At 29.8% G+C, this 27,063-nt stretch overlaps 1 protein-coding gene and 2 long non-coding RNA genes across 4 annotated transcripts; all 3 read left to right on the forward strand.

Annotated features, from left to right (window-relative positions):
* The first annotated feature begins 1,225 nt into the window (after positions 1–1,225).
* LOC114419321 lies at positions 1,226–4,784 on the forward strand. Its single transcript, XR_003668235.1, has 3 exons — positions 1,226–1,396; positions 1,555–1,738; positions 4,737–4,784. It is a non-coding gene; the product is annotated as an uncharacterized LOC114419321 (long non-coding RNA).
* Positions 4,785–5,136: 352 nt separating this feature from the next.
* On the forward strand, positions 5,137–13,024 carry LOC114419148. Of its 2 annotated transcripts, XR_003668180.1 has the most exons (8): positions 5,137–5,184; positions 5,984–7,736; positions 8,777–8,990; positions 10,297–10,340; positions 11,299–11,428; positions 11,545–11,632; positions 11,726–11,812; positions 12,431–13,024. It is a non-coding gene; the product is annotated as an uncharacterized LOC114419148 (long non-coding RNA). The 2 variants fall into 2 exon arrangements; XR_003668179.1 differs by lacking the exons at positions 5,137–5,184; positions 5,984–7,736; positions 8,777–8,990 and having other exon boundaries at positions 8,998–10,340.
* An 8,428-nt stretch (positions 13,025–21,452) lies between these two features.
* On the forward strand, positions 21,453–24,973 carry LOC114419149. The gene is made up of 3 exons (XM_028384792.1): positions 21,453–22,057; positions 23,293–23,817; positions 24,547–24,973. The coding sequence occupies exons 1-2, from the start codon at positions 21,658–21,660 to the stop codon at positions 23,793–23,795; spliced, it is 903 nt and encodes a 300-aa protein (XP_028240593.1). The 5' UTR covers positions 21,453–21,657; the 3' UTR covers positions 23,796–23,817; positions 24,547–24,973.
* The last annotated feature ends 2,090 nt before the right edge of the window (positions 24,974–27,063 follow it).

Below are 27,063 nucleotides of genomic sequence, written 5' to 3' on the forward strand. Positions count from 1 at the left end.
ATGAACTTGTCAATTGATAATGGTACGGTGACATCCTTAAATGTGTTTTTCATGAACAATTATATGTTATCGTATTAAAAGTAAAAAATATACCTGGATATTAACATGTGGCGATGAAGATAATCAAAGATTATTTAATACTAAAAATATTATATATAAAAAAGTATTTGACAAAATATAATATATTTAATTTAATATATGTAATCATGTAGCTTGGATAAAAAGTTATCATTAAAAAACAATATATATATATATATATATATATATATATATATATATATATTAATTTATTTTTTAATTTATAAAATGGAAAAAGTATCTGAGCAACACGGGGTATGAACACTAGTTTTATACATCCAAAAACCTTGAATTCTATTTCTATCTACTGTTTCATAAAAAAATAAATCATGAAAAACATGAATTTTAAGATAATTATAATTATACTATAAGTCATGTGAAAAAATAAAACAAAAAACTAATCTTTAATTCAAGAAAAAAAAGCCAACAAAAAAATATTGAAAGTTGAAACAAATTCAATTATCGGAATAGAAAATTAACTCACATTATTAATTATCGGAATAGAAAATTCAACACTATACTCATAAACATACAAAAAGAATGAACTTTAAAATGATTAGGCTAAATTTTTATTTTATTTTTTCTTTAATAATTGATTCATAATTTTGTTTTTTTTATTTTTTTTTGTGACTTTAGTATTTTTTTCTTTAAAAAAATTACAATTTTAATCTAATAGACTAATATTCAATTTGCATATGTTTATTTCTTTTATTTTTATATTTATTTAATTAAATTATTTTTATTGTACTTTTAGTTAATATGTTAGCTAAAAATACTTGTCAAACATATATTAAATGTATATTCCATTTTTGAGTGAATGGCAACATAAAGGAAAAGGGTATTAAAAAAACAAAACAACAGCAGCAATTAACTAAATGTCAAAGAGGGAAAATAAAGTTTTATATTCTTTTTTCAGAATATCAATTTTTATTTTAGATACAGACAATTAATGAGACAATAAAAAGTTTTGTTTTTAGAGAGAGAAGTAAAATGAGAAAATATTGGTCATGATTATTCACAAATGATAATATTGTTTTAATTAATTTAATTTTTAATATTCTATTTCAATTACAAAGTTGAGATTGGTTCCTATTCCATTTTTATTGTACCTTTTTCGCTTCAATTCTACCGCTAACGCAGCCTCTTATTACCCGCAAAACAAATTTTAATTTTATTCTTTCTTTCCTTCATCCAACAACAACAGAGTCACCCACTACGTTCTCTAAAATTCACTCCCAAACCCTAAACCTCACAACACATAGAGGTTCGCTTTTGGTCAGTTTCTCCGCCATCGCAGTAGCACTCACAGCTTCACTAGGTCATTTTTTTTTCTCCGTTACCGATTTCACTACACACACACCTTATTCTTTCTTTCCATGTTCTGTGTTCGATTGGATGCGCCCTTTGCAAAAAGGTTTCGATTTTCCTTTGACTTTATAAATATGCTTTTAACTATATTAACGGTGGTTTTTACAGGAAGTAGCTAGTCCATTTGATTACTGTGATATTGTCACCTCAACCACTCACAAAAGTCTCTGAGGTCCAAGGGGAGGTATATCTTTTATAGAAGGGGGGCAAAACCAAGGAAATTTCAGATTGGTGATTGATGGGACCGACAATCATCTTTTGCTATGGGATCTAACAGCACTTGGCTTAATTGGTAATTTCCTCAGTCAGCCTCATTTTTTGTAGTTTAAAATCTTGGGCTTTATTCAATTAATTGCAAAGTAGAAAGAGCATATATATGGATTAAAATTTTTGATTGGTTTAACTATTCATCACCTAAAAATTAGATAAACTATTAGTATTAACTCTAAATCATAGTTGTTCTCTTTCATAACTACCCTTACAGTATTCCATAATATCAGAACAACATAGAGTATATGATAGAGATCGAAATTGGCACGTTTTAGGGTGGAAAAAATTGTGCCTACTTTGGAACTACCTGGACCATACCTTTGGTGCACCGACTTAATGTTTAGAACATTAGATGATAGCCTGATAGAGGCCTAAACTTCCATAACTAATACCAGTCGAGATGGTAAACATGAAAGCAACTATGATTTGTTTACATAAAAGGAAAAAAATTCATATAAAAGTTTTTTACCTTGTTCACTTTGGAATAATGTTACATTGGAATAATGTTACATTGGAATAATGTTAGCTCGTGGTGGATTGGAAAAAAAGTCCTATCAATGATAGCAGGAACAATGAGATTAGGAATGTAGATGGGAAGGAAGTATGTTTAGCATGTAGCTCATTTCAACGCCCCTCTGACATTTTTAGATTTTTAATAAATTTATGGAAATTGAGTTTTGATTTACCTTTTTTATAACTAAATATATTTGCTTGTGCTTATTGGTTGTGGCGCTAACATTATAAAAGGAAACAAATTTTTTTGATGCTAAACGGCCAGTTAGTCCTGGAATTAGAGAAACTAATAAAAAGTCCCTCAAATTAATCTAAAATATAACTTTCACCGGTCAATGTAGTTAACAGTTAACACTACTGATTTAGCAAGTTAAGTGCCATGCAAGTATTTCATGTCATGTGTCATCCCAATTAGCACCGACCAAAATGAACAATTTAATTATTTAATCACATGTTGCATGACCTCTTTCTTGGTCTCTACCTTCCCTGATTATGTTTCTCTCCCCTCTTTGAAGGTCTGTTTCTCTGTTCGTATATAAAAATTTGATTTTGCATTCACTTGGATTGAAATGCACCAATACACACAAATAGACAAGTACATATGTCGCAGCAAAAACACACATCCATAGTTCGCGGGTCTAAAAATTGTAACTTAACATTTATAGCATATTCTAAGGAAGAAAAAAATGAGGAAAATATGGAGAAAAGAGCTAACATGAAAAGTGACTAATTTTTACTATTAATAGTTGCCTAAAATTTTGTCAAATAATAAACAATATTGCATATATCATATAAAAGTAAATATAACAATAAATAAAAATCATTTACTTCTTATTTCTTTTAATTAAAAGATCATTCATCATTTTACAAACTTGTTTTGAAATTTCTGAATTTTATAATATAAGATGAGGATAAAATATATGAAATTATTGACTTCTTTATTCTTGAAGAATGAAGAAAGAGTTTTTTAAATTGTCATACTTTAGTACATTATAAAATTAATATATTACACCTAAAATTAATTTATCTACTAAATTTTAAATATTATAAATCCTTAGATGACAATAAATAAAATTATTTTAAAAAAAATTAAAATCAATTAGAAAAAATTTAAATTATAGTGTAACATATATCTATAAAGAAAAAAGATAATTAAAAGAAATTAAACTAGCAATCCAAATCCTATAAGATATATTTATCAATAGATAAAACTTATTATATATTTTATATGTTTTGAGTTTTGATTAGACAGAAAACATATAAAATAAACTAATGAAGTATATTTTTTTGGTTTAGAAAAAAAAGTATATTAATATTATTGATTTTTTTTAAAACATAGAACACTAAAACCGTAAAAATCTAAAAAGGGGTACACTAAGGGAGCAGCAACGTGAGTAAACGTGGACACATAATTGAAAGGAGCATGGGAGAGGGGGTGACAACATAAAATTCAAAAAGGAGAATATATTATACAAGTGTTTTTATACATACCTTAAGAACATCCTGGGAGTTCAGGGAGGTTACTACCCTTGCCGATTGCCGATTCAATCTTGAATTGAATCACCTCTCCTTGACAATTTTGGTAACTATTAATTTTTTTATTAGTCAAAATCAAATTCGGATATCAGAAAATTTCATATAATTTAATGAACAGAGTTAGATTTTAACTACATGCCCACTATTCTTGTATATTTTAACTTAAATAAAAAATAGGAATTCTTCTTCATTTCTTCATAAAAAATCAGTCAAATAAAATATAGAAGAGCAGTGGGCATGTAGTTTTATACAAGTTTTAGATTTTTGCCTGGTAACTTTTCACATATGTATGTTACGTGAATTTTATGAATATGTAGGAATTTGATGTTCCTACTTATTTTTGTTGATACCGTGTAAACTCTAAACTCTAATTAAAAGGTTTCTCCGCTACTAATTTTGTTAGTCCATACATACTTCATACTATTCTTGGCTGTATTTTAGTTACTATTATCAATGAAATGAGGTAATTCCATTTCTGTCAAAAAAAATTAAAAGGTTTCTTTTTTATATAGAAAATGGTCTATCAAGTATTTTTAGTACGACTTATGATTCCTTAGGGGAGTAACATTCGATTTCTCGTGTCACTATCTGCATTTCGGTTGATATGATTTAGAGTTGAAAGTTATTCCTTTCGACTAAAAGATGCATGCAAGAGTTGAATTAATGCAAGATGTTTTCGGTATGTTGTTTGCTTATGTCGTCCTATTTTATAAATATTTTTTAAATTATGTGACACTGAATTCGAATGTCATATTTCAACCAAAGAGTTGTACTATTTATGTTTAGCCGGACAATATATTGAATTTCTCTAAAGTTTAGAGGATATAGTGCACAAATTTTAACCCTTTATTATAATATAATGGTATAGTAGTACAAAAAGAGCTACCAATATTTTAGAGGTTTATTTTAACTAATGTAATACTTCCTTTAGTCCTTTATATATAAGTAGCATATTGATATCTGTTTTTCAGAATGATGATTGATGTAGGTGTTCATTCAGTTATTTCTTTGATTCTTGCTTTCATTTTGGACCGTGCTGCTCATCATCACAGGTACAAATGTTTGTTACCAATGAATATTTTTATTACGTGTTCACTGCCATTAATGACAATTGATATATGCTATACAAATTGTGTTCATGATGAGTGAACCTTAGATTCCCATTTGAGATTGGATGCAATGATTCTTGCGGACAGTTTGCATTAATCATTGTATTCAATCTTGAATACATAACAGGCCAGACAACTACCTTAAGGGAATAATTAACAGGTTAGTATTGTTTTCAATACATTTTCATTGGCATAACTCAACAACATCAATATTTTAATGTTCTTCATATTCAACACTAGTGCTTTGAAAGGACTTGATGATACTCCACAACCTAAATCCAAGGCTACTGCTAGGTGAATTGTTGTTAAGGTACGTGATTTAAATAAAACTTCTACTTATAGATATTTTATGTGTGCACAGTATTATCTAAAAGTTGGAAATCAAACATAGGATGTTAGGCAACTATGTAACTTTAGGTTACTTAATTAGTTTACATACTTTGCATTACATTTTTTACAATTGTTGTTTCATTTTAACATTGAATAACCTTTGTTGATAGCTAGTTTTCTGCTAAAACCTATTTGAAAGCAGAATGCAAATGATATATGTTGTGTGCTGTGTGGTCTGATTTTAAATTTACAGGTTAAATTTTGTTTTTTTTGTAAAAACAGAGACATTATTTAAAAAAAAATCCTAAAAATAACATTGGTTTTTTTGGAAAAACCAATGTTAACGAATGTGTTAATTTGACAGTTAACATTATATAACACATTCGTTAACATCGGTTTTTTCCAAAAACCGATGTTAACTGTTAACATTAACACATTCGTTAACATCAATTTTTTTTTTACAGAAAACCAATGTTAACTGTCAACATTAACACATTCGTTAACATCGATTTTTTTAGAGAAAACCGATGTTAACTTTCAACATTAATATACATTTTTTGGGTGCAATTCATATTACTAACCGATGTTGGTAATTTTACGTTAACATCGATTTTTAAAAACCGATGTTAACGATAATACTATCAACGTCAGTACTTTCAACATCGATTTAAAAACCGATGTTAAAAGTCATAAATAACCGATGTAGAAAATATATTTTCTAATAGTGTTTGTTGTGGATTGTTGATCATTAAGACTTGGTTCCTTCAAATTGACCATAGGTTGCCATGAGTTGATTGCCATGTACAAGTTAGACTCAGCCAGAGGTTGTTCACATTGCACGAGGAGAGTCGTAGACCTCACTTATAGTAGTTTATGTTAATGTTTTATTATGAGATACAATACTTCATTATATGATTTTTGGTGAACTGTATGCATCAAAAGGTGCATGTACGACTCTTAAGGAAAAAAATGGAATCCTAATCAATCGACTTTATCGAGAAAGATTACTTTTTTTAGATCAAGAGGTTGATAATGAAATATCGAATCAACTAATTAGTCTTATGGTATATCTTAGTATAGAAGAAGAGAATAAAGATTTGTATCTGTTTATAAATTCTCCGGGGGGTGGGTAGTAGATTATGACATTTGTATCGAACTTTATAATTGTTTCTTTAAGATTTATATTTCAAACTTGTTATAGTTTACTTATGGACATGTATGACCTTTGGAATGCCAAGAGGCTTATTTAGTTTCTATCTATATATGCTATTTGGGAAGTAAGAGTATGTGATGCCTTTTATTTTATAAGTTATGTTTAAAAAAGTTTTTGAAAAATTCATTTAAAATATATTCTGCGATGTTAACTAATAATGATAATTATATGTTGGGGTAAAGGGTGTCGCACCTAGAAACTAGGTGGATTCTCTTACTCTAAAGCAATTTTCTTGGCAAAGATTGCCTCACTTAGCAAGACAGTTTGTGAAACTTTCTATCAAATTTTTGTATAGAGACATTTGAATTCACTTAGTGACACTTACCTATTTTTCTCCCGGAGGCTAACTGCTTAGTGACTCACTACATGCATCCTAAATGGATTTATTATCTCAATTTCGCTCAGCCAATCCTCTACAGGAATTTCCTAGATTTTTATCTACATTTCACTCAACGAAAAGAAGTTTCCCCTAGCAACATACTATTTTCACTTAGCGAGATAAATCATGCCCAATGACTCTGCTACAGAAGTTCCACTCATTATCTGATTTTTTTTTTCACTCCCTGATATATAGTTGTTGCACAACAAATTGGCTATAGGTGTTTCCTCCTACCTACTACCTTATTTTCAGTTAGCGAAGGTGGATATTCGTATAGTAAATTTCCTCTCCCTCACTACTAGAAAAGATTGTATTTACGACGCGCTATCTACGACAGTTCTAAAAAACCGATTTAGAATATGGCGTGGTGGCAATTTTGTAATTAGGTGAATAAAAATTTGTTTTTACGTCGTACATTCTAAGGCGGTTATAAATAACCGTCTTAGAATGTGACACGATGGCATTTCCGTAATTATCAAAAGCTTGAACAACGACAGGTTTAAAGCAAAACTGCCTTCGTATTCCTTCCTTTACCACTTATTAACCCTAGCTTAAGCTTATCCTCCCCCATTGACGACAACTTTCTTTCTCTCTCTCTTTCTCTTTCTTTCCCCTTTTCGTATTCCTCCCCCATTGCACGCTAGGGTTTCTGCGCGCATTCGACGCTGCTCCTGACGCTCCCAATGCCTTCGTTCACGATGTTACAGTGCTCCGTGACTTCCTCGCCAACACGCGTAGGGACAACGCCACCGTTTAGGTCCCCGTCCCCAAGGTTCTGTCGCCGCTTCTTCCTCCGTCCGACGCTGTTCCTCTTGGCCCTGACGCACTCGATGAGTCCGCCTCCATGAAGGCCAAGCGCATCGCCCTCCAACGCAAGGGCGCCGCCGCCATGATTGTCGTCGAGGAGTACGCTCGCCACTTCAAGTTCGACGATGTTTTGGTGAGCCTTCTCTTCTCTTTTGACTAAGAGTGTTTGGCGTTGGTCCTCTGTGTGTGTCTGTGATGGAATCCTAATTTCATTGAATTGTATTGTTTTCACTATGGATATTTTTATTCCATGCTTCTCCATCCAGCACCTACATTCATCCAATTTAGAGTCTCAAATAGTACTACTCCTTTTGTTCCATGCTCTCTAGTTTTCATAAGCAAGTTTGGTGAATTGTGATTGCTTCCTATATGATTCAAATACTTAGATTTTTGAACTTTTCTTAGCTTCGTTTATTACTTAATGAGTTTTTCTGGTTTTATGGTCAGAGAGATTTTGTTCTTGCTTGTAAATTGTAGTTCATTATGTTTGTGCCTATTCTTCTTTACTTATAGTTGAGAATTTTTGTTCTTTCATTTGACTATTTGAGTATATTATCTCCGAAACAGAGCATTTCATCATGTTACTTTGGTTTTGGCTTGAGATATGCTGAATTAGTTCCTTTTCTGGTAAATCTGTTTTTATTTTCTTCTTCTTTGAAGCCTTCTAAGCTTACTTCCTTTTTTTATAAATGCTATTTTTTCGTGGAGGATATTTAAATGAAAGTTGGTTGAGATTGTAAGACATGAAAGGGCTTATAATACGGCACATAAAATTAATATAAAACAAAAATCTTAAATTAAAAGTTAGAATTATTGTTTTAAAATTAAGTATGAGCCATTACAGATTGAGGGTGTGTGGCGCATGGATAAAGTTGTTGCCTTTTGACAAAACAGCCTCTTTGATTTGATTGCGGGAAAAGCTTAAAAAATAATAAAGTGAAATGAATACTATTCAATGCAATTAGAAATGTCTAACATGGATATGTGTAGATGAACATGTATAGCAGTTCGAGCTTTTTGGTTAGACTTGTTTCATTTCTTTTTATTAGAATGGCGATTTCCAGAAAAATGTTTGATAAGGAGTGATGATTGAGTTTTATGTTCATAGTTTATTTTGTTTGCACTTGGATTTTTCTATTTGTTGATAATTCACTTGTGTGTTATGTCTGTCAGATAATTCTTGTGCTACAAATAGGGAAATTGGGTTGTTCAGAATGGTACAAAAAATGGAGAAAGAAAGATAGTGCTTGGAAGAAATATTCACACCACGTGCCTTGAAGTCACTGAGCCTGGTATAGATGATGAGGTTATTGGGGAAAGGGAAGCTTATATGGCAGGCATGTTGGCTAAATACAAAAAATCTCTGAAAGGACCAACTATCATTCAGGTATGATACAACATTTATTTCTTCCCTTAACTTCTAGAATTAGTATTTTCTATCTCATATACTAATGTTTATGAAAAATCTATTACAGGATACCCCTATAATTTGAATTTTGACTATGATGCACTCTCTCAGCTTTAGCATTTATTTCACCATATATACTATTGGTATTTTTTTAATTAATTAAGTTAATACGTGTATAAGTTAATTTATTCAAATGGATTATTTTTTTAATTTATTCAATTTTATTTATTTATTTATCAATTTATTGGCTGTTGTTCATGGAGATAGTTGGTGTCACATTTCTTTTCCCTAGCCACTTTACTATTTTCTTATTCACCATTTGGTTCTGCAATCATGGAAGAGTAGCTTTTTTTGGTATTTTTGTGTATTTATTCCTCCTGTTTGCCACTTGTTACTTATATGTTATAGTCACAATTTAATAATTTAAATGTTTTTCTTTAGCTTTAAAATCCTGCATGGTTACTATATGCCTTTAGAGTTTGGATTTAATTTATTATCATGCATATGAACTTGAAGTATAAAACTTTAATTAGCCTGATTTTTAAAATGATCTGGCAAATTTTCAAAAACACTTATACATGTTAAATAAATAGACTGCACTTGAGCATTTAATTTGAAAAGGAAACCAGATTTTTGTTTTGTAAACCTAATCTAACTGACTTAATTCACTTCCATGATCTCACGGATTGCTTTAATTAATTTGCCGTTTATGTTTAGATTTTTTTTATATTAGAATGTCATATTATTTACGGATCGAGACAAGAGAATTTTATTAGGAGCTCCACGTTTAATTAAGAGAAATATATTAGTATTTTATTATATCAATGAAAGTGTCCCACATAAACCTATTACTTTGAAATGTATCAATAAAGCAGGAGATAATAATAGCTTACTAATGGTATTACTCAGAACTGGAAAGTGCCAGTGATCACAAGATTCGAAAATGTGTAATTAATATCTTATTTGAGTATTTTTTTTTATCATATTTTCATATTGTTGCTCCTATTAATTATGGATTCCTCGTCCCTGCGTATGTAAGAATAAATATTTCTATAAAAATTGTTTACATGTAAGGATTGGATACATTGAAAAACATGGCACGATATGAATGAGGTTAGTTAGTTGCTTTTTGTTTTTTGTTAGAGTATAAATTTAATCCCTATATTCAAGATTGTTTTAGTCCCTTAATGTAAAAACTCAACATTTTGGTCCCTGCATGAAAAATTGTCTACAAATTACTCCCTAGCCTGTACCATTTATTAAAGTTATATTGCACCGAAACCAGATGAGGAAATGCCCAAAGAAGAGCCCTTGGTTGTTCGCCTCAAGGTAACCTTATTGTGCAGCTATTTATACTTTTCTTCGTCCTAGAAAATTCTTATTTGATTTTCTTTAGCTGGTTTTGAAATTATAGGGTTTAGGTAGGGAAGAAGGAAAAGAGAGAATCAAGACCGTGAATAATGGGATATTTATTTGATATGATATGATTGTGATACAAAATACTGACCCAATAATCTTAACTTCAATCTTATTTTGCTAACTAGGTATTGTCTTTATACTTTATATAGACCATTCTCGTCATTCTATCTCTTTCATGTCTTTAGAGCAATTAGCATAAATTAGATTAGGAGTTACAAGCTTTATTTTAGATGCATCTATGCGTCCAATTAGTTTCAACTAGAGAGTTTAAATGAGGACAATCAACATCATACTCTTATTCTTTTTTTTTTTTTACTGCACTCCTACACTTTTATTGAAAATATACCAAAACATCAGTGAAGTATGTCCAACCTATTTTGTAGGAAGACATACAAAACTGACCAAAAATATTTCTCTATAACTTATAAGTAATATACTAACTAATTTCTTTCAAACATATATTGTAGTGATAGTCACGAGAAAACCTGATAAAAAATTGATCTCTTGCAAGCATCCAATTATAAGAAACAATTAGATTTCTAAGGATATAAATTGGAACGAATGACATTCTTTAACTTAATGTATCCTGTTACTATTAATTTTTTATTACTTTTTAATATATCCTATTACTATTAAAAAATTTTCTGTAAAACATTAAGATGCTTGCACAGCGTGCAATTGTGTTTCTAGTTTATAATTATATTATGGTCAAGTGTAGTAGTATTATTGGCACAAGTCCTAAATCCATTAAGGTAACACGATTTAATAATCCTAATTAAGGAAATAAGAACTCAAGTACCTTGGAAATGGCGATGCCAATTCCCATGTTGAAAGGTCTTCAGAGATTTAGTGCGATTTATGATTTCAGGCGCGCATGCAAGAAATGAAGGAAAAAGAACTCAAGTACCTTGGAAATGGCGATGCCAATTCCCATGTTTGTAAAGTATGTTTTGAATCTCCAACTACAGTAATTCTGCTTTCATGCCGACATTTTTGTTGTGAGTCTCTTCCTAACTTGTCTCAATCTCTTACCCAAAAAATTTGTTGGTGATTTTCCTTTTTTGGATTTACAATTTTTGTCTGAATATTTATAGCCTCTTGTTTGATCTTGCAGTGTGTAAATCTTGTTCACTTGCTTGTTTTGAGGGTCCAATATGCCGCACAAGTATTACTGATAGGATTTTTGCTTTTACATAACAGAGGTCCTGCCCTTATCTTACAATATTTTTATGAACTCTATTAAAATGCTGTTAAAACATTAACGTGTTTAATTTTGGCTTTTTATTTTTTTGCAGGGCTTTATCCCATTGAATTAATATACTCCATGCTATTACGGGTGCAATTCTTTTATTAGTTTGCCTATATGTAACTGCGTTTAAAAGGTATATCAATATCTTTCTTTTACACTACCCCAGGGGAACTGTATTATAGGGGGGACAAAGGGGGTGCGGAGAAAGAATGTAAAAAGAAAAAAGGTGTAAACAACACTGCTGAAGTGCATATGCACAATATATGTTTGTTTTATGTAATCCAGCAGAATTTTGTTGCCCATCCTCTGTATGTTCTTTACTGAGTGTAAGAGTTGAGGTTTCTTATTGATTCTCTCCTGCTGCAACATGTGCATAATACTGTCACTGCGAGTTTTATCCGAAGTTTCACGAGTCTCTTGCACTAATGTTATCTATAATTTTTACAAACTTCAATTATTACCATTTAAGGAAAAGGAGGGATATATAATAAGGTACTAAAACTATTACCGGGCAGAATATTAAGTGATATGTCTAGAATCCTGAAGGATAGTAGAGATATATGTAGAGGATTAGGCCAGGTACTTTAGGCTATAGATTTGTTTTTCCATGGTTATTCAAGTAGACTCTTCCTGGGGAGATTTCTTTGGAAAGGATGGTTGCCACCCACAATCACCAATTCATTACTCTATTTCTTCCTGCAAAATGTGTTATTTTTCATCTAAACATGTGACCTTTTTCTGAACACTGCAGGTGCTGGATTTGGATCTAAGAGAAAATATATGTTTCGGAAAGTGACCATCCAGCTCAAGCTTGTGAAGGGTGACTCTGCTGGAACTGGACCATTTCTATGTAAGTGGAAATTTATCTTTTATTTTAAAGAACAAATTTGCTTATGATGCTCTTTTGATGTTTTAGTATGATGCTTGTGATAATTACTATTTACTAGCTATAGTGCTTAGTTAACAATGAACATAATTTACGGTGTACATATTCAGCTCAATGCATTGAGCTTTTCTCAAGTGCAGACAACCCGATTTGCATCAATGAATTGAATATTACCGGTTTAGGCATCATGGAGATTCCTATTTGCTTAGGTGGCTCCATTTCATCCACTGGCTCCACTTTATATGTGCTCATGTTTTCCTGCTTTTACAAGATCGAATGTCTCTTGGATTCCAATATATATGTCTTAACTTCTTAGTCATATATAGTTTCTGATACAACTTTTAATTCACTCCCTTTTTGGCTGCCAACCTTGCAAACGAAGGGTGGAATCCGTAGGCCATAATGTCTTTTGATTTTGATACAAGAGATGCTATAATGCATGAACCTCTTTGGGTCAAAGGTAGAATCCAATGCGCTTCAAAATGTCCTTTGTGACATAGGTTCCTCGCTAAGGAACTTATATTAGATAGAATAAGTCGCAAAGGGGTATAATGGATATTGCTATAAAAAAAAATTAAAGCTGCTAAACCTTTTTTTTAACTTGTTGAATATAGTAGAAGCAAAATACTAAAAATAATAACTTTACTGTCCTATACATTCTTTGGCTTTGTCACTAGTGGACTCTTTTAGTATTTAATTATGATAAAACTGTATCTTGATGTTCTTGATTTTTCACATTAGTCTTACACGTAGTTTGTGATTTTTTTATTACTGGCTCAAATATATGCAAATATGTGTATTTTTACATTTAGTAAATCACAATCATGCACTTTAACATCACATCATTATTTGAAGGGAAAATTGTAAATTTCGCAAAAATAATAATAAAAAATTCATTATTCTATATCGGTTGAGTGATAAACGATGTAGAAACCCTTAAATTCTACATCGGTTGACTTATAACCGATGTAGAAACCTTGTCATTATTACTCATTCTACATCGGTTGACTGATAACCGATATAGAAACCCTACCATTCAACATCGATTTCAACCTTAGAACCAATGTAGAAAACTCATATTTTACATCGGTTGAACTACACAACCGATGTAGAAAAGTTGTCATTTAAGGACGATCCTCCAACCGATGTCGGTATTCAACGACAATGTGTTACCACCACGCGTCGTAACCAATGTAGCAAGACCATTAAAACCGATATAGAAGACCTTTTTTTTAGTAGTACCTCAACAAACACATTCTCGCTCAGTGAGAAATCTAATCATAAAAATTCATCCCATTTTTTGTGCTCGTTTTGCTTAGCAAATTGAATAATGACTGACAGAAAGTTTTGCTCAGAGTTATTCTACATAAACTCTAGCACGAGGGTTTCCAATCACCTCAAAACTCACACAAAGGGTATATGACAAGTTCATAATGAAATCTAATCAACAAGGAACACATAAAACACGAATGCAAAGAGAGCAATTATTAAGATAATTCTGCAATTCATCCAAACACGAAATTCAATGCAAAAAATATAATAAGTGTTGGGGAAAATCATTTTCCTTTATGCAATTCAATCAAACATAGCAAACTGGGGTCAGAGGTCAACTATATTCGACTTGCGACTACTACCATGCCCATGAGCGAGATAACTTACATTCCCTTACCTCGAAATGACATTCACAACAAGAGGGCTTGACAAAAGCTTCTCCAATCCTCCGTTCACAGTAGCAATGGTGTTTCTTTCAAAGGTTCCCCTGATGACTCTAAGTGGAAGCACACGTTCCAAAGAAGAGAGTAGAAATAAAAGATTAGGTTTAGGTTTCGGAACATATAGGACTACGTATGGTTTATTGGGTTGCAAACACTAAGACCCGTGTCACATCTGGAAGGCCTAACAAAACAGGTCTATTATTAATAAAAGACTAATTTCACCACCATTTGTACATAAATATTGGGGGTGTTATAGTGATTCTTTACCAAATTTGTGTTTTCTCACGTCTAATCAACATTAGTGTGTATTATTATCTCATTAGGTTACTTATGATAAATGAAGGATAAAACTGTAATTTACAATATTTATAGTGTCTGGTTCTGTGTGTATTGGTTCTACGAAAAAACTATTCTTTGTAAAGTGTGTATTTGATACTAAATAAAAAATAATATAAAGAGTAAAAAAAATCTAAATTATTAATTTTTTTATTAAATATTTAATATGATTCAGATAAACTGCAAATAAACTTGATTAGTTTCCTATTTAAGAACTATTTATATTGTGTTTGACGTTGAATTATTCAAAATAGCGTGCAAGATGTTGGTTAGAGAATTGTATCAAATGAACTGTAAAATAGTATTGAAGAAGCTATTAATGAATTTATATCAAATGCATCTCCAATGTCAAATCAATTGGCCTACCTTAGTCTCAACACTAAAGAAGAATAGAAGAGGATGGAAATACATATTGTATGTTTTACATATTGTCGATGAGGTGGAGCCATATGTTATAACTTATAAGACATATATATGGGCATACTTAAGAATTTGTATCTAAATAGGAATTAAAATTGGATAGCAAGACAACGCAAACAACCTTTATACTGTGCCTGAAGGATCGCATTTTGTAAAGTTCATTTGTAAATCCTGGTTCAATTTTTGAAAATTTTAGATGGCTGATCGAAAACAGAATCTATTGAAGAGAGAGAAAAATGTCTTTTTTTCGAATTTCAAGCACTGGATTAACCCATATAAAAAAATAAAGGAGAAAGGAGGAGACAGTTCAACACGCTTTCTTATGCACATGATTACTCAAATAAATACTTCTTAAACTAGATTACTAAAATAATTACGTATAAGTCAAGTAAGTATCGTATTCTTTAATTGCTACTACATATGCTATACATCCTTCACGCTCACCCTCGTACACTCCTGATGGTATACAACATATCATTTGTCTCTAGAAAAATAAAAATGAAAAAAATCTGACATTTTTTTTTGGGGAGTAAATAAATGTTGATAGGAAAGAAGCATTATATTATCTACTTTTATATTATAAATTTAAATTCTTATCTTAAATGAGAACATTCTTTTAAGAATTATTTTTCAAGAGATCATTTTTAAGAGTTTTTTTTATATAAAAAAAAATGGGAGTATTTTTACGAGTCATTATCATTGATTTACTTTCATTGAGGCCCACGCCATATCCTAATATCATGTGTTTAGCATTTAATTTAATTTTTATTCCCAAAAAATGTACTTCTTAAATATAATTTTAATTTGATCTAACAACTAGCTCATCTTTATCCGCTATCTCAAACTTTCTTTATCCGCTATCTCAAACACCTACGTACATACACTCCTTTTATCTTTATCTTTATACTTTATTTTTTTTATCGTTTATTTCTTTCAATGTATCTTTTAATTCTTATTTTTAAACTGAATTTTAATATTTTACTAAAATAAATTATCGATAGTTTTTAAATCGACTTATAAATTCTCTTTTTGTAAATCCAAAATACAATATATATGTTTAAAACTAATCTTTTATTAAGAATTTCATCTATGATAATTTATATATTAAAAAATATTGATTTATCCTATATTTTAGTTATTCAAAAATTAAAAATAAGTATTTATCCCTGTTAAAATACTAGTATGCTATAAATTAGCAACATTAAAAAAGGGAACATATGCATTAAGTGATGAGATGAGTTTTATTATGAGAAAGTAAGAGGAATAAATCTAGAATATATATATATATATATATATATATATATATATATATATATATATATATATATATATATATATATTGAATAATTAAGATTAAAAGTTATTTAGTAATTATATGAATATTTAAAAAAGTCAAATGATTTTAATTTTTAATCTTAACTATTGATGATTTAATTCAATGATTTACTCTTTTTTTAATCAGATGTATTGGAGACTCTTATTTGACATCCCGTTAATCCTCTCTCATCCCATTTGGAATAATATGATACATTTAATTGTGATTTCATATTCAAATTAAACTTTAGACTTTAATTAAAGAACTCAAGTGAACGGGTTGTAAGCATAGTTTTTTACTATTCTTACTCTTTAGTTTTTTCATAATAAAAGGTCTTTCCCACTTCATATGTTTCTCAAAAATAAAAGTGTGGCGTTATTTTACTGGTACATATATATATATATATATATATATATATGCCTAATATGGTTTCCAGTTCTGCCATACGTACGTATTTTATTATTCCATCCTCCAGTAATTAACAGTACTCCACTATAGCACAATCGATTCCGTAATCTATACATAATGTAACACAAAATGATCTAGAAAACGTTTCTATAACTAGTTTGAATATTACTTTTTTTTGTCTAGAAATTAAATGAGAGAGATCGAGAAAGAAAAAGTCTAAGATAATTGACAAGATGAAGAGAGAAAAAACCAAATTCTGATATCTGTTGTATGAATAATATATTTTGTTTATATCACATATTTTTTTCGGAAAATAATTTTATTTAAGTTGAATAAGATGATTATGTACAATAATTTTTTTTAAAAAATATTTAATATGACCGTATAGTTAAGACTTGAACTCAAGTTATATGAATAATATAACTCATGTGTGCAGTATAAAAAATATATAACTCATGTGAAAATGCTTTAAGATCTAATATATAAATAAATTCAATGTATGATCAGTAAAAAGAAAATGTACCATAAAAGAAATTTGACATGTTGGTAACTAACTGGTGAGATAAGGTAGACGAATCTATGTTGGACTACGAAAAGGAGGTATCTCCTTCCTCTTTCAACCTGCATCTTCTTGTCTTTATTAAACAATGTATTGTTCAGCTTTGAATTATATTTGCAGTAGTAGGCATTTTGTTGCCACAATGCAAACGTTTAAAATATCCTAGCTTAGAGATTAATTTATCTAGAAGAAACATAGAGGCTGCGTTAGGTATCGAATTTTCTTTCCCTCTAATTAATAGTTTATTCTTCCAGTAAGTCTTAACTATATATAACAAAAAGTGACAACATAACAAAATGAAACTATATATGGTGGAAATCTTCTGTGGTGCTAAAAGTCTTAAAGATTAAAGATAGGAATACCGAATACGTATCTTGATTTTTCCTTTTTGCTGTGAAGCTTGTGGATTTCTTGAAGCCAAAATGGGATAAAGCAAATATATATGTGTACGAATAATATAATGGGAATCCCTTGCTACACTCAAACAAATAATAATTGGGAATCACTTTCAATGACATTTAGTCAAGTGATTGAAAGAGGCATCTAATAATTCTTCAAATATATGGTTTACAACTCAGAAAAAACAATATAAAATCATATAGGAGTGCAAATCCACATAGCTTACATGAATCAGAATTTTTTTTTTTACCAAAATACCTAATTTTATCTCGAAAGCAAATAACCCATTCAATTGCTCCAAAGAAAATCTTGACTTTGGTGGCAGGTATCGCATTTTATTTCATCTAACTTCAACTTCGCAGAAATCTCAATTTAATGGCCCCATCTGGAATCAAAACCATATGTTGGGCCCTAAATTATTCCCATGCTGGCTTTCCAAGAAACATATATATATGCCCTAGAAAATTGGTTCTATTACGTGTCTTCCTTGTATATATGAACATAGATAAATAATTGCCCTCGCATTGTGCATCCCTTCTTTTTTAGGGCCATACTTTGGTTAAAGTACATAGCAAAAGAAATTAAATTAATTGATTTGATTTAATTAATTTTTTTATAAAAAACAATAATTTTGAACAAATTAACCTAATTAATAATATATTAGTTTAAATTGTGTTTATATATTGATATTTGAGAGAAAACTTTTGGCTACGATAACAATGGTGTGAAGTTTTTCTTTCAAATTACGTTTTTTTATCTAAAAAGTTTAAACTTAAAATTTTACTTAAGAGATCCAACTGAATACTATTCGGACCAATAACTCTGATATATATACAAAGATACTTATATTGAACTTCCCCAAACAATTATTATTTTGTATTTTAAGAAGTATTATATGCATACATCAGAATCGAAAATGTGTTTTTAATTTTTTTAAACATCATTGATGTTATCGTGTACGGATTAGGTATTAAATAATAGAGATAGGCTCTTAAAGAAAATAGAGATCGGTGTAATTTTTCAATAACAAAAAGCTTAAATAAAATCAACACTGAACTAAAATGTTATTATTTCTAAAAAAAATTAAAATGTTGGGGAAAAGCATAAATTCCTTTATTTTTGTCGAACGTATGATTATGATGATTGAAATGATTGGTACATCCAATATAAAAAAAAGTGTGTTCAACACACGAAAAATAAGCGTTTTAGAATAATTGGAAAGGAAACCTAATGTACATGTATTAAATAAAGTTTCTTACCCACACATATTTATATTAATTCAAAAAGCATGAGAAATTGAGAATAATCTATTCTTATGTTATAAAATGTTATAAATGTAATTATTTACATTTGAACGAGATTTTTTTATATTTTTATTTTTCTTATACTATTTTTTAAATTTAATAATTCTAAGTTTAAATTTTTATATTAATTAGTAAATATGAAGATGATATGCCTCAGATAAATTAGTTTATTAATTGTGTAATTTTTGTTCTAATTTAATTTTTTTTTTCGTTCATTATAATTTTTTTTCTTTAATATAATCCTTTTGAATAAAATAGAATCCTTATTCAACATCATGAACATGTCTCCTAATATATTTTTATTAATTAATAAGGTGCTCATTCACTATTGGTTAACAATTAGGATAAGTTTATTTCTTATATCAATTTTATTTTAAATTTTACTTAATTTTAAAAATATCAATGACAAAGTGTAATGTATGTCCGAAAAAATGAATTATATGTCTTACTCAACCTTAAAACATCAACTTGTAAGGTGAGGGTTGTCTTTCCACTTATATACACTAATTAGGCTTTATCATTGGTCAGTGTGAAATCTCTAATGCCCTCCTCATATCGAGGGCTGGACAAATTGACCATGAAGTTTACAAGACTTTTTTTTGTTAACAAAGAGAATCAAAGTTTATAGGATGTGACATTTGTGAGTGATAGCGGCTCAATAGGGTGTGGTGCAATAGGTCCAACAATAAATCATTAAGATAAAATTTGATATCATCTTAAAAAATGAATTATGACTTTAACTCAACTTTATAAAATAAAATTAGAAGATGAGAGTTAACTCTCACTCATGTATATAAATTAGGTCTCATCACTACTGAACGTGACACATCTAACATTATGAAAAATTCAAATTTTCATTCAAAATTTATATATGTAAAAAATATATTATTAAATCAAAATTAATTATTACAAAATTTATTATATAAATTTATATATGTATTAAATATATATTAAAAAATTTAATGTCATATACAATAACATTAATTATTTTTTAACATAATTAGTTTATTAGCTTAATTAGTTAGAATATGATACTAATAATGTAAAAGTCACTTATTCAAGATTTGTATGGTTCATTAATTTTAAAGATCTCGACCGAGGTAAGCATGGGCCATGCCCCCTTTTTAAAAGTTTCATATATTTGTTAATTAGCAGTATTGTAAAGAGTCTTTATGCTTTCAATAAACACATAATAGCCAATATTATGACGTTTCATAGACCTTTATTACTTGTAGACTTTAATTAACGCACTATAGTCAGGTAAGGTGAGTTACTTGTCAAGTTTGTTTAAGTGAGTTTCCTATGCATGATTTTTCTAAAAGTCATTATCTGGGAAATAATTATTTATTAGAAGTTAAATGTTTTAATAATAATAAAGCTAAAAAATATCCCCGCCTTATATTTCTGAATTTGTGCCTCTGTAAAATTGAGGTGCTTATATTATTATTTTTTTTAGAAATCACAGGTGTCTTTTATCTTTTGGGTGAAAAAATAATTTGGTTTGTAGTATATAACAGTCACTAGCCTAATTTTTTTTTTTTACATATAAAAAGAATTAAACATAAGTTATTTTATTTAATAAATTATTCCCTCACATGCAAGAAACCTTACGTGGTTATAATTTGAGTACTTATATTAACGAAGCTTGTTTACTTAAAGTTATAGTAAGCTAACGGGGAAATACTATAACTTCTTCTGGAAGAGAACTAATATAATATATATATATATATATATATATATATTAGAACTTCTTTCCATTATATATATTTATTGTCCTGTTATTAATATTGGAACTAAAACCTTTAGTTTAATGTCCTTTTTTTAAATAAAATATTAAAGCTGTAGGAACGACAAGTTAATAATAAAACCTTAGCTAAAAAAATAAAATCTGAAAAAGTCTTGTTGTTATCAATTAGCTAGGAATTAATATACAATTTAATCCGGGAAAGAAATAATTTATGCTATTTTGGTCTTGAAAGTGTATGTTTATACAAATTAATCCCCAGAGTGTCAGCTTACTAACAGGTTTACCCTATCAAGTTACCCAACATGTAAACAATCTCATTTTTAAGGAACTATATATATTTTTTTCCCGAGAAGCTTGAAGAATTTGTCCATAAAAGAAAACTTTCAGAGATCAAAGTATAACACACAAAAAATGTCAGTTTCAAGTACCAAATTAAATAGTTATTTCATTTTACCATATGACAAAATGAAAAAAAAAAGTAAAATAAAAACCTGAAAAAGACCAGACATAATATTTTAATAGATAAGTATATTTGGACGGGTCCATAGACAGAAGGGAGAGGACATGTTACAGGGTAGCACGAGGTGGCACAATTAAGCACGAAGCATCATAAATTAACAAAATGCCCCAAGAGGCAAATAGTACTTCCATGCAAGATGCTTTGATGCATGGCATCTTCTTAATTTCAACAACCTAGCTAGGTGTTTAATTTCCAAAGACATGAATAGTGAAATTTACTTTTGGCAGCCCCAATTAATATATATTCTCCACAAGGTGTTGCCATTTGTTCTACACCACTGAATCTGAGTTGCAAAAGGTTGCTAGCTTGGGAGAGAAGAAAATTTAATTATATACGTAGCACCACCAATTCAATTATAAATCCACCACCATGATGAAGAGCCTAAAACAAGTGAAGAAAACAAGAACCTACAAGCTTGAGAGATCTTCTTCAACAATGGAATACCAAATCACAGCCCCAAGTGACCACCAATATTCCACAGGCTATGTGACCAAAAAGTCCCCTCCTCCACCTGTGGAGTTTCCTACCTCACCACAACTCATATTTGGGGAGGAGATTCTTCACTTCAGCCACCCTCAGCACCCTCTCTCAATGGTGGATCTCCCTGACCTGTTCAATTGTGTGGGGTGCAAAGAGTATGGCTCTGGAAAGAGGTTTGTTTGCCAGCAATGTGATTTTCAGCTGCATGACTTCTGTGCCTTGGCTCCTCCTGCTCTCAAGGCACACCCCTTTCACTCACAACACTCTGTCTTGTTCCATTCCAAACCAGGTAAACCACGTACATACATACATATATATATATATATATATATATATATATATATATATATTCATGAGTACAATTGTACAAATGTAATTTTTTATTTAAATATTATATTATAGTAAATGAAATTTAGACATATTCATGTCTAAAATTTATGAAATTCTTAAATTTAATATATTTCATAAAATATTTTAATTCAACAACAAAACTAACTCAATGTTTGTGATGAAATTTGTTTTTTCTTGCTGCCTTTATGAAAATTGTTAAACAACATAGACCAGCCTAACTCTCTCAGTTAAAAATTAGGCTATCTATTGTTAATCTTTCATTTAATTATATTAAAAAATTACAAACATTTATACCATTATCTATAAAATAACGTTCTGTCAAAAAAAATCTGTAAAATAACATATAGATAGTATAGAATGAAATATAAGGTCTTGTCAAATATAAATATGGTACTTTTTCTCTATCAAAACTTCAAAAAAGTCAAGTACATAGATGCTGATGCTGATAAATTAAGATCCACTTACATTAAAAATAAATTTGATCAAATGAATTCATTCAATAACTTTTTATAAATAATGAATCCTATCAATCAAATGATTGATTTTTAAAGCTTACACAATCAAACTTAACAAATTCTAAAACTTCTTCGAAATAAAAGTAATTTTAAAACTACTTAACTAGTCTCTTTGTGTGTTTTAGATAAAAAAAAAATGCTTTTTTATAACGAATCTTTTGTATAAATTAGAACAAAATTGATTAGCATCACATGTTTATGAGTTTTAACTATTCAATTTTCTATTTTCTCTCTCCATTATATTACTTTAAATTAGTCATTTCGTCTTTCATTACTTTTTGGAAGAAAAATATTCCTACTTAATATCCCAACTTTTATTTCGTATTCATTAATTAACTAACGAGATATTATTATCACACATTATCTTTTTTTCTCCATCTCACTTTTATTTTATGTCTTTTATCTCTTTCTTTATTTTATATCACATCACTTATTAAATTTATCAATTTTTCTTATCTTCTATTTTTTTCCCTCTCTTTATGTCTTTCATTCTACACCATGAGCCATAAAGAAATATAACTATGTTGATTAAAATGTATAGATAAATTATTATAAATTCTTTATACATACTATGGATGAAAAATTCTACACTATGAAAGATGAAATGCACTATTAACATTTTCTTTAATTAATATTGTTTTTTTTTTTTTTGTTTCAGCCAAGACTGGGATGGCAAAATCAAAATGTGATGTGTGTGGCAAACCAACAAAGGGCTTTGCCTTCCTATGCACTGCATGTGCCTTTCAGATGCACCCATGCTGTGCCATGCTCAACACCGAAATCGAGTACCCACCCCACCCCCACACTCTCAAAATGCTCCCAACAACCTCATCGACTGCCCCGGACCCCGCCTCCTTCGTCTGCGGTGAGTGCAAGAAGCGGAGGTCCGGGAAGGTCTACCGCTGCACTGTGTGCAAGTACCATCTCCACGCGGTGTGCGCCAAGACCAAGATCAACGGACTACAAGCCAACGGCATTAGGACACCTGAGAAGCCTAGCGTGCTTGCTGCTGCAGCACGTGTGGCTTCTCAAGTGGTCATTGAGTTCATTGGAGGACTCGTTGAGGGCATTGGAGAGAGTGTGGGAGATGTGCTTGTGCAGAACATTGCTAAGGGAAACAATGGTCCTGCTAATGCTAGTCCAAAACCACGATACAAATGATCATTATAATCGCCAATGAGAGGTTAGTAACATATTCGCTAACTTTCTTTCATAGGTAAATGGTTACTTTTTGGTTCCTAAAGTGTAAGATGATGATATTTTAGTACCGCAGAACGAAATTCTGATTTAGTATGTCCTATCATACAACTTAGAATAAAATTGTTTTATGAAATTTATAATTTAATATCAAAAAGTAGTTTTCTAAAAATATAACTCAATGTCAAATTGTTCATTAAATATTATCATTGATGATAAAATAGTCCTATGAAACTTAACAAATTTAATTGCCATATTTATTTTATATTTTAGGAATTAAATTAAAATTTTTGTTCTTTTAATAACTAAATTGTTATTGTTATACCCTTTTAGGGACGCAATTGATCATTTATTATTTTTATTAATACACTTTTTATGAGGAGTGCTAATGATATATTTTTTAACATATTTTTTTTAAATAAATTTTTTATTATTAATTAAAATTTATTAAAAATAATGAAAGATCTATCAAAATTTATGATTTTCAATAAATATAAGCCAATAAAGAAGAGTATGTTCAAAAAGTGAGTTTCATAATTAAAAGAAAAAAAATTGTCAAATTTATAAGGACAAAAAATAACATTAATCCTCTAAAAATATCAATCTCATACTTGGTAAAACATACATGAACATCATCTAAGAGAAAGTATGTCAAAAGAATATATATCATAGAAGATGCATTGCTAACATTTTTGATATTTACATATTGTTTCAGGGATGAATATTGTTTTTCATGTTTCCTCTCAAACTTTTGGGAAAGATACAAAGACAAATATCTATGTAAGGTTTACTATATTTGTTTTTTTACAATGTGTTTCTCTCCCAAATGCAAAAGGGAAACGAGAGGATCGATTCTTAACTCCCTCTGCGGGAACGACTCTTGTGTGATGAATCCCTGGTGTCGCTAGGTCCATTCAACATAGACATATAGTTTCCCTATAGAAAAAAATTGTATATCATTGATTAATGCAACTATTTTATATTGTTTGATTCTGTTGTATATTTGTTGTTGGTTTGAGGAGGGGAGTTGTAAACGGTGGCTAGGTTAGTGTTTCATATTATTTATGTTTTTATATAAATTTAAGTACTTTATATGTGTGTAAATTGTAAAATTTCATATATATAAATATTAATTAATCTCACATTTATCCTTTTTATGAATAATTTCTTGTGATGTTGATATCTTCCTTTATCTTTTATTATTTATCTTAATTTGTATTTATCTTTTGTAATTTTTCAATTATCTTTTGAATATACACTATTAGAAAATACACTTTCAACATCGGTTATTTAGAACATTCTACATCAGTTCTAAAACCGATGTTGAAAGTGCCGATGTTGAATGTATGAATGTTAACATCGATTTTGTAAAACCGATGTTAACATATATATGACAACATCGGTTCTTTGGATACCCGATGTTAAACACAATGAACAACAGCAAAAAAAGTGTACGCATGATGAACGTTGACATCGGTTTTGCAGTACAACCGATGTTAATATGTTATATTAACATCGGTTTTCTAAAAACCGATGTTAATGTAATATATTAACATCGGTTTCCTATGATAAACGATGTTAATATATTCCATTAACATCGGTTTTTCTAGAAAATCGATGTCAACGTTGATGATGCATACACTTATTTGGTGTACTTCTTTGTGTATAACATCGGTTATGTGTAGACAACCGATGTTAATATTCAAATGTTCACATCGGTTATTTATAAATAACCGATGTTAATATACAAGAGTTGACATCAGTTATCTACAGATGACCGATGTTAAAATACAAACGCTGACATCGGTTATATACAAATAACCGATGTTAATATACAAATGTTAACATCGGTTGTCTATTACAACCGATGTTAAGGTTCATGTCGACATCGGTTTTTGTAAATAACCGATGTTGTTTATCATATTAACATCGGTTTTTGTTAATAACCGATGTTGTTTTCAAGTATTTTTTTTATATATATACTTTCTGTTTTTACAGTAAACCCAAAATTGTACCTGTCAAATGCAATTTCAAGGCCAATTCACAGTAAATAAACATTTTATTCTGCTTTCAAGCAATTTTAATGATAATAAACATCAAATAATTGATTTATCATAAAGAACAATCATCAAATGAATTCAATGTTCATATTAAATAGAAAATATCAAAAATGTTAAACCAAAGTAAACTAAGGAAAAAACCAATGTTCCTAAATCCTAGGCCTGATCTCTAACTCGGAGATAAAACTGTGCCCACTGGATCCGCAATGCCTTTAATCTCTCTGGCTCCAATGGTCTAGGATCGTTAAAATACTGCATGATGAAATAAATCATAATAAGTTAATAATGTAATACAAATTATAAATAAATCAATTTTGTTTGAAATAAACTTACTGCTTCCCAATTATTCCTAAAAGTTCCTAAAATGATGGTGGACATCCAGTGCATCACATAGTAGCCGCACTCAGTACTTCCTTTTTGTCTATTACACTAAATACATAATGAAATTTGGATATTTATTAAACAACTAGTGTATAGACACATAAAGAAATATATATAAGTCGAAGTTTTATGTAAATGACGTACTTTGAAGACAATTCACCTAGCAGAAGCCTTTGATTTAGGCTGTGGAACATCATCAAGACCTTTTAACGCATTGTTCCAGATGACTAACAATTAACAACTGGTGTTGTACGATGAGGTATTACAATGCAAATGTATTGAAAAGAACACTAACCTATTAATAATCCCCTTAAGGTAGTTGTCTGTCCTGTTATGCAATGAACAAAACCAGACAACTAGGTGTTCCTTGGGCAGGATGACCACCATCTGCCAGTGTTCGCTGCAGTGGAACCTAAAATGGGTTAGTACATTACTAAACATTAATTAAATTTAGTTATTTTGTGACTTACCCATTTAGGTAGGCTCCAAGATAGACATCGCGTTGTGAACTCTGCATCCAACTCTTTATGTAACTTTCAGACTCAAACTATGATTACCCAGACCTCTGAATGGACTGTGGCTCGAGGAATCCATAGATATCATAATTCCCCACTCGCATACATGTTTCAGTGAGATGCCTGTTTATGTTAAGTCAAAGTTAAATATTTATGAATTGAAAGCAATAACTTAGGCAATTAAAAGTAGTATAAAATGACTTACAGAATCCACAACTGTAACACTGATATGTTGAGACATTGACCACCGTGTGCGATTTTGGAGAGGTCTTCGTG

This window comes from Glycine soja, chromosome 7 (genome assembly GCF_004193775.1).
Source record: "Glycine soja cultivar W05 chromosome 7, ASM419377v2, whole genome shotgun sequence".
NCBI classification, from domain to species: Eukaryota; Viridiplantae; Streptophyta; class Magnoliopsida; order Fabales; family Fabaceae; genus Glycine; species Glycine soja.

Coding starts and splice junctions, on each gene's coding strand:
- LOC114419149 (XM_028384792.1), top strand. CDS start 21,658: ATGATGAAGAGCCTAAAACAAGTGAAGAAAACAAGAACCTACAAGCTT. Junction 22,058..23,292: donor CTTGTTCCATTCCAAACCAG/GTAAACCACGTA, acceptor TTTTTGTTTCAG/CCAAGACTGGGATGGCAAAA.